Source organism: Crotalus tigris, unplaced genomic scaffold (assembly GCF_016545835.1).
Source record: "Crotalus tigris isolate CLP2741 ecotype Arizona unplaced genomic scaffold, ASM1654583v1 scf7180000017903.3850313, whole genome shotgun sequence".
Lineage (NCBI taxonomy): Eukaryota > Metazoa > Chordata > Lepidosauria > Squamata > Viperidae > Crotalus > Crotalus tigris.
This window is the reverse complement of record NW_024096713.1, coordinates 1,527,940-1,545,478: the sequence shown is the minus strand read 5'-3', so window position 1 is coordinate 1,545,478 and position 17,539 is coordinate 1,527,940. Positions and strand designations below refer to the sequence as shown.

General features: G+C 36.6%; 1 protein-coding gene across 1 annotated transcript in view; it reads right to left on the bottom strand.

The window, feature by feature from the left end:
* EML6 (EMAP like 6) overlaps positions 1-17,539 on the bottom strand; it is a 149,343-nt gene that overhangs the window by 72,028 nt on the left and 59,776 nt on the right. Inside the window, 6 exon segments of the mRNA XM_039344340.1 lie at positions 2,076-2,169; positions 2,953-3,058; positions 7,642-7,828; positions 8,465-8,583; positions 15,748-15,854; positions 16,622-16,789. Coding sequence (XP_039200274.1) covers positions 2,076-2,169; positions 2,953-3,058; positions 7,642-7,828; positions 8,465-8,583; positions 15,748-15,854; positions 16,622-16,789 — 781 coding nt within the window.

Here is a 17,539-nt window from a genome sequence, read left to right as displayed (position 1 = left end):
TCTTTCCGGGGAGAAGAAAAAAAAAACACAAAAAGAAAGAGAACAGACACCTTTCTGCCAGCCAATCCACTCAGCAGTCAAAGGCAAAAGCCAAAGGCCATAAGACAAGGTTTTTCCATATTATGATGGACTAATTTTACCATACTTAATATTGTAAAATTTATATTTAAATTTATATTATCTGATTTTGTGATTTGATTAAAAATGTTTTTAATATACTCATTGGATGCAATTGTTAGCCAACTATTTTGGAGGTGAGAAACTATAACAGCCAGTGCTTGGAATGTCTCCGACTGATACACTAAATACATCTAAACATCAGAGGAACAGAGATTCCTAGACATGTGAAAAATTAGGGAATCTAATTTTATATATCATACCAACAGCATAAATCCATTAATAAATAACTTGTAAGGTTCAGATATACATGTCTAATTGAATAAGGTCAAGACATAGTATCAGAAATGTGACATAGGACACATTATTTAAGAGACCTAAATGAGTATCACTTTTAATTCATCAGGTAATAAATAAGAAGCTATTAAAAATGTAAGCTGTCTCAGTTAAAAGACAGCCTCCTATACTGCATATTAGAATATTAGAAACTGCCACAGATTCATATAAAAAAGAAAAATGCTATTTCCTAAAAAGAGAACACATCCATTAGAAACCAATGAAATACATGACCCAGTTTTTCCCAAATGCTTTGTTCATGCATGCAATTACTAGGTAAACTATTAAGCTTCCAAAAGTAAATGAAATCAAAGAATGCCAAGGAAATGTTTATTCAAGATTAGGGTGAAAAAAAAAAGATAAACCTGGGGCACAAAAGTGATTTAACAGAAAGAAAAAATGATTTGCAAATCCATTTATATTACAAAAACTGCATGGCAAATATTTTCAGAGAATAGTCTTCCCCTTTAATACACTACTGAATTCAACAAAAGAACAAAAGTAGAATAGTTTGATTTAAATGATTTTGACTCAAGAAACATCTAAGTAATTTTTGATGCCATGTTACAGTTGTATACTATAAGAAAGGGCACAATAATTTTCATTATGTCTCAGTTTGCTCAGTTTCTCCTTATACTGTGACTTAGATTCTTTGAAATAGTCCCCCAAACAACAGGGGCAGATTTCAATGAGATGCATAAGGAAGGGAACCACAGTATATCACACATCAGTTCCATAATCACTGAAAGGTTTAAAGACCCTATAATTTCTGACACACAGCTATTCTGGTATTTTTCCTTATACAATTATTGCTGAAAACCTATTAATGAATGCAGTGCTGTTAGATACTATTTATTACACAATTTAGTGCTACATATAAAATGGACAGTAAACAATTGCAAAGTTGTTCATCATTTACATTTCTAGTACTATATGAGAGAGTGGTAGGTGTTACCTATAGTATAGCCATTGTAGGAGAACTAGGAGAATAAGCGGCCATTTCCAGTTGCTAGATTTGTGCTTTGTGATTCAGTTCAGCCTCCCAAAATCTAAGTATTTTCTCTGCAGAACCATTTGAGACTATTTTTTAAAAAATAATTGATATCTGGATGGATATCAAATATCCAGGGCTTTTTTTGTCATAGAACGCCCAGAATGGAGTTCCGGCACCTTTTTGGGATGGAACTTTGTAGGATAGGCAAGGCGGGCTGTAAGACGTGTGTGAGTTTTACAAAAAAAGCACTAGACACTTCTAATGCTATAGATTAAACACTGATTAAAAGTTATGCTGAACTGAAACACAAAAAGTATAGTAACAGCACAGGAAAACTACAACCATTTGAAAAGTTGTCATAAATGTAAGACTTTCTTGGCTACATCAACAAGTGCATTTTGTTTTTTTTGACACCTGCTGAGGGAAAAGGGAATGGTTTTGAAGGAAAGGGGGGAAGAACTGCTACAAAGGCATACTGGAATAATTGATGTCATCATCATCTCTCTTTCTATATTGGTCAACAATACGTTTTTTTTTTTAAAAAAAAACACTCCTGGAACAGCATCATAGAATACTTACATTATATAAAATATGTACAACAATGGATGCAATATGATAGTATTCTTACCTGGTTACTGCCATCTTTTCTCCTTTTTTCCAGTCCCACAGTACAATGGTATGATTGTCATCTAATCCAATTGAAGCTAAGCATTTCCCATCAGCTGTACAAAACCAATTCATAGTTCATCATGAGATATCTTGAAATGAAATGTGACAAATGTACTATTCATTGCAAATTTCTATGTTATGGTGCCAGGATTAAGCAAGTTGGATGTTCTACAATAATCAAATGTTCACAATGACTTAATTTGTACTTATTTCTTCCTCCTCCTTCTCCTAACTATAATTATTCTAGAAAAGGACTTAGCAGTTGCCTATGACAGAGAGCCCCAAATTTTTCATAATTGAAGAGCCAGTATGAAAACTTTATGGCTGCCATTGCCAGTTCTGCCCATTCATATACACAGACACACACATGAAGTTTAGGTGAGAAATCAAGTCAAGGAATGGTGCCCACAGATATAAAGTTAAGAACCCCACAGTTGTGAGCTTGATATGCTGGAAAGTGATGGTCTTGTTATGTTTTGTGACAGAGGCTTAACCCACTTAATAGAACTGAATGCTTCCTATAAGTGAAAATCAGGGGGAAAAAACCCATAGTTTTAAATAAAAAATGTGATCTCTGGACAGATCACAACAAGCCTTGCTGCGCGTGGTTAGTAGGTAGAATTTGTCTGAGAAGCTAGAGTAGCTTCATACATTTGAAGAAAAAGATTCTGCTTGCTAGTTCAGAAAAAAGTTTTACTTTGAATATTTTGGAATGCTAGCTTGGAAGATGAGAGGAGAGGGATATGATCTTTTACGGACAAAAATTATTTGAATTACCATATAATTAACAACATTATTTCCAATTCTAAAGCAACATTCTTTACATAGCAGCTTACCTGAAAAGTCAAGTGCACATATTCCCCTTTGATGCTGGCCTCTTAGCAGTGACAAACATTTGAGCATCTGTATATCCCAAATGTGAATAGCGGCATCTCTCCCAACCTAAATAAGAGCAATTATTTCAGTTGCCATTAAATAAAAACCCAATGCAATAAGTACTTTCAGTCAAAAGAGCTTTTGTTCATAAACAAAGGTCTAGTTTCTTTAATCATAAAGAAACAAAGGTCTAGTTTCTATAAACAAAGATTTCATTTCATAAACAAAGATCTAGTTTCTTTAATTTGATGTTTCTTACAGGTTGTTTGATTTGATTTCTAGAGGCCAGACTGAAGTTTGCTACTCACCTTGCTGACTGCCTTTTCTAATTTAATGCATTTTTTTCCATTCTAAGAGCTGTCATCTGGATTTCCTTCTGTTTTATTCCTTCAATTATTATGTTCAATCAAATATAAAATATTTCTGTAGAAGTCATACTTGGGCTCAATTAATTATTTGATTTACCAAAGGGCTAACATTTATAAAACAAATAAAATGCGAGCTGAAAACTAGATGGCACCAGTCTCTTAGTAAATCTGTATGGATACTGTGCTGCAGCTGCCAAAAAAGCCAACACAGTGCTAGGCTGCATTAACAGAGGGATAGAATCAAGATCATGTGAAGTATTAATACCACTTTACAATGCCTTGGTAAGGCCACACTTGGAATACTGCATTCAGTTTTGGTCACCACGATGTAAAAAAGATGTTGAGACTCTAGAAATAGTACAAAGATGATTACAGGACTGGAGGCTAAAATATATAAGGAACGGTTGCTGGAATTGGGTATGTCTAGTTTAACAAAGAGAAGGACGAGGGGGGACATGATAGCAGTCTTCCAATATCTCAGGGGCTGCCACAAAGAAGAGGGAGTCAAGCTATTCTCCAAAGTGCCTGAACACAGGACAAGAAGCAACGGGTGGAAACTAACCAAAGAGAGAAGCAACCTACAACTAAGGAGAAATTTCCTGACAGAACAATTAACTAGTGGAACAACCTGCCTCCAGAAGCGGTGAATGCTCCAACACTGGAAGTTTTTAAGAAGAAACTGGACAACCATTTGTCCAAAATGGTATAGGGTTTCCTGCCTGAGCAGGGGGTTGGACTAGATGACCTCCAAGGTCCCTTCCAATATCATCATCATCATCATCATCATCATCATCATCATCATCATTATTATTATTATTATTATTATTATTATTATTATTATTATTATTATTATTATTATTATACATCTAGGTGAGAGAAACTATACAGCAGTCCTTATTTTAAATGGTGATAGTGGCCGCTTGGAAGAAAATGACTAGGTTATTTCTTCTCAATAAGTTTTCTTTGGTTATATGAGATTCGGAAAACTGCTACATAATTGCTAATATCTTCTCTGAACCAAGGTGTCATAGATATGATATTAGATATTTTGGGTTAAAGCAAATTGTATAAATCTATTTCTATCTAAATACAGATCTGGGCTCATGACTGAGATAGCTTTGCTCATCTTAACAGTATTTTATCACAGGGGTCTCCAATCTGTGAGCCATGGCCTGCTACCAGGCCATGGCCTGCTGGCCACTGGACTGCAGGACAGCTGGTCAGTGTGCACACATGTGCATGCACTCACTCCCACTTGCGCGCGTGCCTCCGCTATGCAAACAGGGTGCCGCACGGTGAAAACGGGGCACTATGCAGTGGAAACAGGGCACCATGTGGTGAAAACGGAGCACCATGTGGCAAAAAGAGGGCGGCATTAACGAGTCATGCAGACACTAGCACCGCCCCATTTGCATCATGAATGCTCATGGCCCCTCCCTTTCCCTCCAGTCCACCAATTGAGAAGGGTTGGAGACCTCTGTTTTATCATGAGACAAGATGCATAGAGTATTACCCTTAAAATTTTCTCTGATCTTTTAATTATTTTGATAGGCAGATTAGGGGAAATAGTTCTTATGTATAAGGATTAACTATATAATATATTCTAGATAGATATGTTTCCAATTAATCAAGTTTGACTTTTACAGAATTTTTTTATATTTGATGGAACATAATAGATTGAAGGAATAAAACAGAGGGTTTCATTCCTCATGAAATAATAGATACAATACTTAGCTTAAAGTAGTTCCAAATCCAACAGAAATGCTTATTAGCGTTGCTTGATTTGCCTGCTCAATTTTAGGCAATGTTACTTGGGTTTCAACGAACCACTGGTAGCCTCTCAATTGAATTACAATTCCTCAATGTAACAATTGGTTTCCTGAAATTGCAAGTTTTCCATTGATGATTCCTAGTTGCCACTCACATATTCTATACATGGGAGAAGTTTTACTTTGACCTGAATTGGAACATTGCTTTTTATGGGCAAATGTACTAGTTCTCCTGTACAATAACTAGATGTGTATTTGCCCAGATACAAAAGTTGAATCAATAATCCATACATTATAACACTACACATTGTAACATTCATGGAATCTGGCACTCATAAACCCACATGTCAGAAATATTAGCTATCTCTCTGATCAAGAAAGTATAATCTGCCTTCTGTAAGACTTAACTTGGGCAACAACTACAAAGGTTACCAAGTTTCTAGCAATAGTTATGGCTTGCAGAAACCAGATAAGATAAGAAACAGTAACCTTTATTGTCATTTTTATACTGTGGGCATAATGGCACACATCAAAAATGAAATTTAGTTGCCCGCTCTCAAAGTGAAACATATACATGACACACACCTAAACATACTATGAACAACATGTGTATAGACTCACATCCCTACATATACGTAGCAAATAAATATTAAATATTGTCCATCTTGAATATATAACGGAAGGAGGAAGCTTGAGAGTTCGCAAGGTTTTATATTTAAAATTTTGTATTTATATTTTTATTGGTCTGAGACTATAAATAAATAGTTGATAGGTATCCTTTCAAATGAGGAATAGACTGCCATAACTGTAGTTGGTGCAATAGTATGGTATCACATTACACTGATTGAACTATATTGAATTATATCAATATATATTAATTCAAAATTATATTCCAAAATCCCAAATGGTTTGGGAATCAAACCTCTAAAAAAGCAAATCTTTCTTAGCAAACAGTTAGTGCTTCTAGATTTGTAAAGGTAACTCCTTTAAATCAATTACTTTACCAATAGTTGTGCATATACAGTACAAAGGGTTTTCTGATTGCCTATATATTCTTCCCCGACATATTTGAATGGTATCAGCCTGTTGTAGCATCCTGGCTCCCTGATACTATAGTGCCAAAATCCACCCATTTTGCCATGGAATTTTGAATGCATAATTTTTCTTTTTCCAGAAATAAATTTGAGCACAGTGTCTCTGAAAACAGCTTGAGACTGAAATTGGTGTGAAAATCAGCATTTATATTTTTGCTTTCAGAAAAAGATTTTAAGGGTTAGAATAGAATTGGGAAGCTACAAAGAGCAAACCTTCCTGATTCCCTTCCATGACCTCCAAAGTTGAAGCAGAGTCCAAAATCAATCTGAAAAATGGCAATTCAGATCTGTTTTTTTGGGGGGGCGGGGGGGGGGCTAAGAATGAAAATTAGAGTTGGAGATTTCTACTTAATTTTCCAACCTTAATTTCATCTAAAGAAACATAGAAAAAGTACTTGACATCACCAGTGCTGCTGAAGGCAATATCCAAATTTGCTGCCTATCTTTCTATAACCAAACAAAATTGAGTATATATCTGGCCAGCAATGGATTTTAAGTTTCTCTGAACTGCATTACTATATTTTATTTCAAAAATTTCCTATTTTTTCATTTATTGAAACTACAGAAATTATATCTTCCCTATTACATGATTGAATTTTCTCACTACCACAAAAATCTTCAAAACATTTTTGAGTTCATTTAAATCAGAACACATACTAAATAACTTGAACATTTTTAAAAATGTTATGTCATAGCTATGTTATCTCTGACAAAACAAAGTTAGTCTTGGGATATAAAATGATAAGAAAATACCAGTGCTATAGCCTAGACTAAGAAATAATGCCAAATCACATCTGCATTCTTGTTAAAAAAAATATACATGGATATATCTACAAAATCACTTGCAATTGAATGTGATTGAAAAGAGACTTTATATATTGACTTCTAAAAATTTTATGAAACCTGTTTTGGACATGTTTAGTTTCCTCATATTATTTTATCAACCTCACACTATTTAAATACGAATATGCTTATGACAATACAGGCTATAAAATCCATAGTCTATCTGGCTGTGTAGCGATTCACAACTGGAAAATTTAATTTAGGATTTCTTTTGATTCTGGATGTATTCACTCCAGAGAGGAATAGGGAGGAGGGCAAAACTGGCAGTTACAAATTATCAACAACACGTCACAACCAGAAAATAACACAATGCAATTTGTCAATACTGTTTTGTATTTCTGCATTCTGTATTTTTGGCATTCATTATTCTTCAATCTTTGTTTACAATCCCTCCTAACGTTAAGTGAATTGCTTGGAAACCCATTATTAATCTAACTAATTGAACTACAGTCCACAAAATTTGGATTGTTATAAATATGTGCCAAACATTTCATTTCCTGGATTGAATCCTGTATATGAGAAAATCTGTATTTTTAACATTAATTTGCCAGTAATCATGTTTCTTACATACTCACTTGCCCAGTAGCAATATAATCTTTCATAGGATGGATGGCAAGGCTGAGAATGTCATCATCATGACCAAGATATAGCCTTTGGGTGTGCTGCTGTCTATTATACACCACAGCAACAGCAGCAATATGATAAACCACTTCTCCAGTCTGTGTGTAGAATAAATTGTTTCGACAATCATAGCCTCTATAACTGAAATCAATTGAAAAAAAAATCAATAGGTAAATAAGTCAACAAGACTCTTGTTAGTTGAGGAAGCAAAGGAACATGTACTGTGATCCTAGTGTTATCATTTATATACTGAATCATATTTTGCTGAAATTAAAAGGGCTTATTTCTAATCAATATCTATCTATCTATCTATCTATCTATCTATCTATCTATCTATCTATCTATCTATCTATCTATCTATCTATCAAGAAATTATACAGCCAATTCACTCACAGTGACTCCAAGCAGGTTGCAGAATTAAAACCTCTGATACAAAACCCAATAAACCCTCATCCCCTTGTTGACAACAATCAAACAATCAGCATGCAGAAAACCTGCCTGATATACAGCACTCTGTAGGTTCAAATCCTGAGACTCTTCATCCCTCCTCTTTGAGTTAATGGATTTGTGGCTGCTTCGTTTTCAGCCCTGAAGCGCTCTATCCTTGATTTCTAAATAGCTTTCTCCAATGTAAGAATCAGAGTGTCTCACCTTACCCATTTCATTTCTTAAATCCAGGCATAGATTTTAAATCTAAAGGCTATTTTTGTTTAAGAATGGGTTATCTCTTTCTTTCTGTAAACTACTAAAAACGTTACTGTTGAAAATTTATTATACCCATGTATAAATTGCAGTTTTAAACTGTCATCGGGGGCTCTCTCTCTCTTAAGGAAGGGCACAGAATGGCTTTTCTCTTTACGTTGCTGTTTCAGTTGAGGTAGATCTTCTTTGTAAACCTGCAAAAAGGAAAGAAAAATTACTTTTTAATTATAAGCTCATAATAAGTAATTCAAATTGCTTCTTATTGTTTGCAGGTATTATTGCTGGTAATTTGAAAGATCATTGTCATTGTCCTGTATCATATCTTTTTCCACTTTAATGACTGAAAAGTATTAAGATTACAATTTTCATAATTCTCATCCTTATTGTGCTGTAGTCTAATATTTCTAGGATAAAATTTGCCCAAATTGGGGAAGGCTGCTAGACTATGCAATCAGCTTGTCTGAAAAAAATAATTCTTTAATTTTCTAATTGGAAATGGTAAGCAATAATCTATATCTGCAAATAGTGAACCTATCCCTTAGAATTCTGGAGAAGGGGAACTGGATCAACAAATACTGAGTCCAGCAAAAGGTTTTTATGGAGTGGACAGCTTTTGGGGAATAGTGTCATTTGTATATCAAAGAAGTCCTCTTCCAAGCAACAACACTGTGATTTCCCAAGGGTTATATACAGACGCTAAATTTCCATTAATATAAAAACCAATTTCTGAAAGCAATTTATGCTTGAATCTATTTAATGAAACTTGTAACCCAAATGTTTAGCTGGGGAGAAAAAAATAAAAAAATAAAAAAAAAGTTGAAGCTCTTGTCTTGTGTCAAGCATATAGTTAGACATAAAAGAAGAAATTGGTTTTTTTTCCAATTTTTTTATTTTATGTGAAACATTAAAATAGAAACTCCAAAAAAAACCTAAACTACATACAAAAATGTGCATGAGAATAAAAAACAAAACAGACATATAGTTAAATTTCCCCTCTAATTGAATACTGATAAATATATTTCAAAGGTAATTGTGAAGCAGACATACAATTTATGAATTTCTACTACACTGTTTACCCACATCTATCTACTATATGGATATATAGTTAATAGGCAAAAAATGTTAGTTCTCTAACTAAATTGCAGAAATTTTTATGGAGGCTCTCTGAACTTTCAGGAAACATTCTGCAGAGGAAAGGGGTTGGAATAAGAATGTGAGGCTATTATTGGGAGCAAAATATTTCTTGTGAAATAGAAAGTAAGTATATATTTTTTGCTCCAAATCATTATATCCACAGTCCATCTCAGAAGCTAAAGTATATTGTGTGTGATGGTACCTATGGACTGAATTGACTTACTTTTAAATTAATCTTGGAGTCCTAGTGGACAATCACTTAAATATGAGTCAGCAGTGTGCTGCAGCTGCCAAAAAAACCAGTACTAGGCTGCATTAACAGAGGGATAGAATCAAGATCACGTGAAGTATTAATACCACTTTACAATGCCTTGGTAAAGCCACACTTGGAATACTGCATCCAGTTTTGGTTACGATGTAAAAAAGATGTTGAGACTCTAGAACAGTGGTGGTGAACCTATGCACGGGTGCCAGAGGTGGCACTCGAGCTCTCTCTGTGGGCACGCATGCCGTCGCCCCAGCCCCATCTCCCCCCGTGGCCCCCTCACCAGCAGTCTCCCTGGAGGAGAATCGCCCCCGGATGCAGTCTACATAGAGCCAAGGACATAGCTGGGCAGCAGGGACAAGACTCCGCCCTCATGCCCCATTACATGCAGATGATGTTGCGGGGTCTGGTCAGAGGGTGTGGCTGCCATGGTGCTGCAGGGCTGCCTTGGTGATCTGTTGCGGGCCATGGAGGCGGTGTGTGTCCCTGCAGGTGGGTGGAGCAGGCAGGGTGGGAGGCAGAGCAGGGGCGGGCGGTTTTTGGGCACTCAGTCTCTAAAAGGTTCGCCATCACTGCTCTAGAAAGAGTACAGAGAAGAGCAACAAAGATGATTAGGGGACTGGAAGCTAAAACATATAAGGAACAGTTGTTGGAATTGGGTATGTCTAATTTAATGAAAAGAAGAACTAGGGGTGACATGATAGCAGTATTCCAATATCTCAGGGGTTGCCACAAAGAAGATGGAGTCAAGCTATTCTCCAAAGCATCTGAAGGCAGGACAAGGAGCAATGGATGGAAACTAATCAAGGAGAGAAGCAACCTAGGACTAAGGAGAAATTTCCTGACAGTTAGAACAATTAACCAGTGGAACAGCCTGCCTCCAGAAGCAGTGAATGCTTCAACACTGGAAGTTTTTAAGAAGAGACTGGACAGCCATTTGTCTGAAATGGTATAAGGTTTCCTGCCTGAGCAAGGGGTTGGACTAGATGACCTCCAAGGTCCCTTCCAACTTTATTGTTGTTGTTGTTATTAGCAGTATGGGTAAATATTATCTATATATTTTCTTATATCCTTCAAAACTTTTTACATAAAATATGTAGCAGGGGATGTTCAAACAATATATTTCTAGCTTCACCAAATACACTGGGGAAAAGGCATTTAGGATCATTGTGAATCATTGGATCATAATTAACATTAAGATCACTTTTGCTTCCTTCTAGGAACTTTATTCAATTAATTTGAGTTTTTCACTGATAAAGGACCATGATTCCTATCTGATTTCTTGATACATGTTTATCTTTTATTTACACTAAAAAAAGATGGCTCAACATCTAATTAACACAAATATGTTGCAACAGTCTTTATCAAATAATTTAAATATTTATTTATTAAAAAAATTATTTTTTAAAACAACAAAACATAACACACATACACACACTGTATACTCCTCCTTTTTTTTTAACAGCAATTTTGTAACGGTAATCTTCTATTATTTACATTTCCCCCCCCTTATTCTTCTTTAGATATATTTGTCCTTGTTGTCCCGTTGTTTCTTGTTTGCATTTTTCTTCTTTCATACTATACCTCATACTAAAAATAATACATATTATTATTATTATACATTATTATACACACATTTTCCACTTTTGACCTTTCCACATTTATTCTCCTTTATTATCTCTAGTCTCCAACCAATCATACCACTTATTCCATATTAGATAGTACTCTGTATCTTCCTTTTCTTTTATTTCTTTTGTTAATTTCTCCATCTCAGCACAGTCCAGGATTTTTCTTATCACTTCTTCCTCTAATGGTATATTCTCATTTTCCAGAACTGTGCATATACTATTCTTGCTGCCGTTGTTATATGTAGAATTAAGAACCATATTTCTTTATTATATTTTCTGTTTAAAATAACCAGCAGAAAGATCTCTGGTTTCCAGTCTACGGGTTGGTCTATTATTTCTTCCATCCATCTTCTTATTGTGGTCCAATATTTTTTCGCAACTGGGCATGTCCACCATAAATGATAATATGTTCCATGTACTTTTTTTACATTTCCAACATGTTGGCGAATTGTTCTGGAACATCTTGGCAAGCTTTGCTGGTGGAAAATGCCATCTGTAAAACATCTTCAACTGGTTTTCCTTGAAAGCCACTGACATAGTCAATTTTATGTTTTGTTGTTGTTGTTAATTGCGAAGTCGTGTCCGACCCATCGCGACCCCATGGACAACGTTCCTCCAGGTCTTCCTGTCCTCTACCATCTTCTGAAGTCCATTTAAGTTCACACCTACTGCTTCAGTGACTCCATCCAGCCATCTCATTCTCTGTCGTCCCCTTCTTCTATTGCCCTCAATCTTTCCCAGCATTAGGCCCTTCTCCAGTGAGTCCTTCCTTCTCATTAGGTGGCCAAAGTATTTGAGTTTCAACTTCAGGATCTGGCCTTCTAAAGAGCAGTCGGGGTTGATCTCTTCTAGGACTGACCGGTTTGAACGCCTTGCAGTCCAAGGGACTCGCAGGAGTCTTCTCCAGCACCATAGTTCAAAGGCCTCAATTCTTTGGCGCTCAGCCTTTCTTATGGTCCAACTTTCACAGCCATACATTGCAACTGGGAAAACCATGGCCTGGACTATACGTACTTTTGTTGGCAGGGTGATGTCTCTGCTTTTTAGTATGCTGTCTAGATTTGCCATAGCTTTCCTCCCCAGGAGCAAGCGTCTTTTAATTTCTTGGCTGCAGTCCCCATCTGAGGTGATCTTTGAGCCCAGAAAAATAAAATCTGTCACTACCTCCATTTCTTCCCCATCTATTTGCCAGGAATTGAGAGGGCCGGATGCCATGATTTTGGTTTTCTTAATGTTGAGTTTCAAGCCAACTTTTGCACTCTCCTTCTTCACCCGCATCAAGAGGCTCTTTAGTTCCTCTTCACTTTCTGCCATTAGAGTGGTATCATCTGCATATCTTAGGTTGTTGATGTTTCTCCCGGCAATCTTAATTCCAACTTTTGATTCATCTAGCCCTGCCTTTCTCATGATGTGCTCTGCATATAAGTTAAATAGGCAGGGCGACAGTATACAGCCTTGCCGGACTCCTTTTCCAATTTTGAACCAATCAGTGGTTCCATGTCCGGTTCTCACTGTTGCTTCTTGACCCGCATATAGGTTTCTCAAGAGACAAATGAGATGGTCTGGTACTCCCATCTCTTTAAGAACTTGCCACAATTTGTTGTGATCCACACAATCAAAGGCTTTTGCATAGTCAATGAAGCAGAAGTAGATGTTTTTCTGGAACTCCCTAGCTTTCTCCATGATCCAGCGTATGTTGGCAATTTGATCTCTAGTTCCTCTGCCTCTTCGAAATCCTGCCTGCACTTCTGGTAGTTCTCGATCCACATACTGCTGGAGTCTAGCTTGTAGGATTTTAAGCATAATTTTACTAGCATGTGAAATGAGTGCAATGGTGCGATAGTTTGAACATTCTTTGGCATTGCCTTTCTTTGGAATTGGAATGTAAACTGACCTTTTCCAATCCTGTGGCCACTGTTGAGTTTTCCAAATTTGCTGGCAAATTGAGTGTAGCACTTTTACTGCATTGTCTTTTAAGATTTTGAATAGCTCAGCTGGAATACTATCACCTCCACTAGCTCAGATTTTCTAAGGCCCATTTCACTTCACATTCTAGGATGTCTGGTTCGAGGTCAGTGACCATCTCATTGTGGTTATCTGGGATGTTAAGCTCATTCTTGTATAGTTCTTCTGTGTAGTTTTGCCATCTTTTCTTAATCTCTTCTGCCTCTGTTAGATCTCTGCCATTTTGGTCCTTTATCATGCCCATCTTTGCATGAAACGTTCCCTTCATATCTCCAATTTTCTTGAAGAGATCTCTGGTCCTCCCTATTCTGTTGTTTTCTTCTATTTCTTTGCACTGTTCATTTAAGAAGGCATTCTTATCTCTTCTAGCTACTCTCTGGAATTCTGCATTCAATTGGGTGTATCTTTCTCTTTCTCCTTTGCCTTTCGCTTCCCTTCTTTCCTCAGCTATTTGCAAAGCTTCCTCAGACAGCCATTTTGCTTTCTTGCATTTCTTTTTCTTTGGGATGGTTTTAGTTGCTACCTCTTGTACAATGTTGCGAACTTCCATCCATAGTTCTTCAGGTACTCTGTCTATCAGATCTAATTCCTTAAATCTATTTGTCACCTCTACTGTATATTCATCAGGAATATGATTTAGTTCATACCTGAGTGGCCTAGTGCTTTTCCCTACTTTTTTCAATTTAAGCCTAAATTTTTCAACAAGAAGCTCATGATCTGAGCCACAGTCAGCTCCTGGTCTTGTTTTTACTGACTGTATAGAGCTTCTCCATCTTTGGCTGCAGAGCACATAGTCAATTTGATTTCTATGTTGACCATCAGGTGATGTCCATGTGTAGAGCCGTCTCTTGGGTTGTTGGAAAAGAGTGTTTGTTATGACCATCGTATTCTCTTGACAAAATTCTATTAGCCTGTGCCCTGCTTCATTTTGTACTCCAAGGCCAAACTTGCCTGTTATTCCGGTTATCTTTTGGCTTCCTACCTTAGCATTCCAATCCCCCATGATGATAAGGACATCATTTTTTGGTGTTAATTCTATAAAGTGCTGTAGGGCTTCATAGAACCGGTCAATTTCATCCTCTTCAGCACCAGTGGTTGGGGCATAGATTTGGACTACTGTGATATTGAATGGTTTGCCTTGGATTCGAATTGAGATCATTCTGTCATTTTGGGGATTGTATCCCAGTATTGCTTTTCCTATTCTTTTATTGACTATGAAGGCTACTCCATTTCTTCTGAGGGATTCTTGCCCACAGTAGTATACCTGATGGTCATCTGAGTTAAATTCACCCATTCCTGTCCATTTTAGTTCGCTGATTCCTAAGATGTCGATGTTCAGTCTTGTCATCTCTTTTTTGACTACGTCTAGCTTGCCTTGATTCATGGATCTTACATTCCAGGTTCCTATAGAGAAAAAATCTTTACAGCATCGGACTTTCCTTTCACCACCAGATATATCCACAGCTGAGCGTTCTTTCGGCTTTGGCCCAGTCACTTCATTCTTTCTGGCGCTACTAGTACTAGCCTTCTGCTCTTCCCCAGTAGCATATTGGACACCTTCCGACCTGAGGGGTTCATCTTCCAGTGTCATATCTTTTTGCCTTTTAGTACTGTCCATGGGGTTTTCATGGCAAAGATACTGGAGTGGTTTGCCATTTCCTTCTCCAGTGGATCACATTTTGTCAGAACTCTCTGCTATAACCTGTCTGTCTTGGGTGGCCCTGCACAGCATAGCTTATAGCTTCATTGAGTTACGCAAGCCCCTTCGCCACGACAAGGCAGTAATCCATAAAGGGGAATTTTATGTTTATATTTAAATAATTATTTAAATCAGGGTTCCCCAACCCCTGGACCATGGATCGCTTCATTTGTTCATGTATGGGATTTAGGTTGCACGTGCGACACCATCCCACCGCCACTGAAACCGCCAAAGCCTCCACCGTTCTGTAGAACCAGAAAGGTTGGGAACCCGTGATTTAAATTACATAGAATGTATTTATTTAATATATTTCTCTGCCCATTGACAATGCTGAACAAATGTGCACAGGAGGAGGCAGTATGAATCTGCTCTGTAATCATGGGGCCAAACAGTGTCCGAGTATATGTTTATGTATGAAAACAATGGAAACAAGTGGAGGATGTAGCACCATAATCAAAGCCCTATGTTTTTGGTGTGGATGATGCATGCACTTAAAAAGGACAAGACTTCAATTACAATAGTGTAAATACCATCTTGGCTATTTTATCTTCCCTACAGATGTCACTGAATCAACAGGTGTATTTTTTCCAGATATTTATTTTTAGTATGATGCAATGGCATTTCAACTGTTCCTGCTCTATTGATATGATACTGCAATGTTACTCACCTGTCGAACATAATTGATTTGAGCTTCTTGCTCAATATCTGAATCTAATTCTGGCACATCAGATAAATCAGAATCTGATTCTTCACTGTAGGAATCTATGCCACAATCTGCAGAATGGATGAAATAATATTAATTATTAATTCTTTAAAAATAATTCTCAATGCCAGGAAAGATATGTAAAATCTCAGTTCTGACATATTAAAACATTTGCAAACGACCTTGGACATAGTGAACATTTTTGACTTGACAATAAAATATACAGAACTAAGCCAAAAATGAAAACGAAGCACAATCTTAAATAAGCACATTCTCTTTTCAGTGATCCTTTCCATATATTTCCAAGTGGGGAGTAGAGATTAAAATAAAAGGCAATGTACGTGTTAGACTTGAGTACAGGTAGTCCTTGACTTACAACAGTTCATTTAGTGACCGTTCAAAGTTACAATGGCACTGAAAAAGTGACTTACGACCATTTTTCATACTTATGACCATTGCAGCAGTGCCATGGTCACATGATCAAAATTCAGATAGTTGGCAACTGATTCATATTTATGACTGTTGCTGTGCCCCTGCATCATGTGATCACCTTGTGTGATCTTCTGACAAGCAAAGTCAAGGGGGGAGCCAGATTCGCTTAACAATCATGCTACTAACTTAACTGCAGCGACTCACTTAACAACTGTGACAAGTAAGGTCGTAAAGTGGGGAAAAACTGTCTTAACAACTGTCTTGCTTAGCAACAGAAATTTTGGACTCAATTATGGTTGTAAGTAGAGGACTACCTGTACTCTGGGGGATTAATGATTAAAAATTTCCATTTAAAGAAATTAGGACCTTTTAGTTCAATTGTATTTCAACATTCTAAAAATCTTACCTATACGGGCTGCTTCAAGGATTCCAGTTGTTACACCTTCTGGAATAAACCGCCATTGAAAAACAGAATGATCTGCACCTCCCGTACTGATTACCCATTGGAAGTCATGTGACCAGCGGACATTTGTAACATGAGCAGAATGGCCAACATATTTTCTGAATTTTGCACCTAAAATTAAAAAATAAAGATAATTGAACCCAAATCTGGCTAAAAAGTTGCCATACAGAAGCAAGACACACACAACACATACACAGATGTGCATGAAAGATATTGCAAGTTTTATAAAATCACTTTTTAACTATATTCTGCATGAAATTTCAAAACATGATGCAACAGATCCATATATACAGAAATGTTCTTTATTTCCCAATAGTTAGTAGTTTCAGGAAAAATATATATTTAGTCACCTATGTTACTTAATCCTTCTTCATTTGTTGAACAACAGATTTAGATCAATACTAATTCAAAAATACTATATGGATCATTATTACTATTGTACAGGTAATCTTTGCTTAGTAATCACAATTGGGACTGGCAACTCTATCTCTAAGCACCATGGTTGTTAAATGGAAAAACCACATCACTGCAACCTATAGGTTCTCCATTAACTCTGCTTGTCACAGGCAGATTGCAAAGTATGCAAATGGTGATCTTACTACCATGGGATGCTGTGACAGTTGTAAATGCAAGCTTTGGTTACAAAGCTGTTCTATATTGTCATAACTTCAAAAGATTGCTAAATGAGGCAGTCACAAGGATTCTTGTAATGTACTAAATACAAAGCTCTTATTTCAGCCTTGCAAGGACTTGTACAGTATTTTTCTAGGATGCTATATATCATCTTAGTTTTTTACATCCTGGTATTTATAAAATAATTGATTCCCAACGAGATGTAATTTATAAAATTTGAAACAAGCT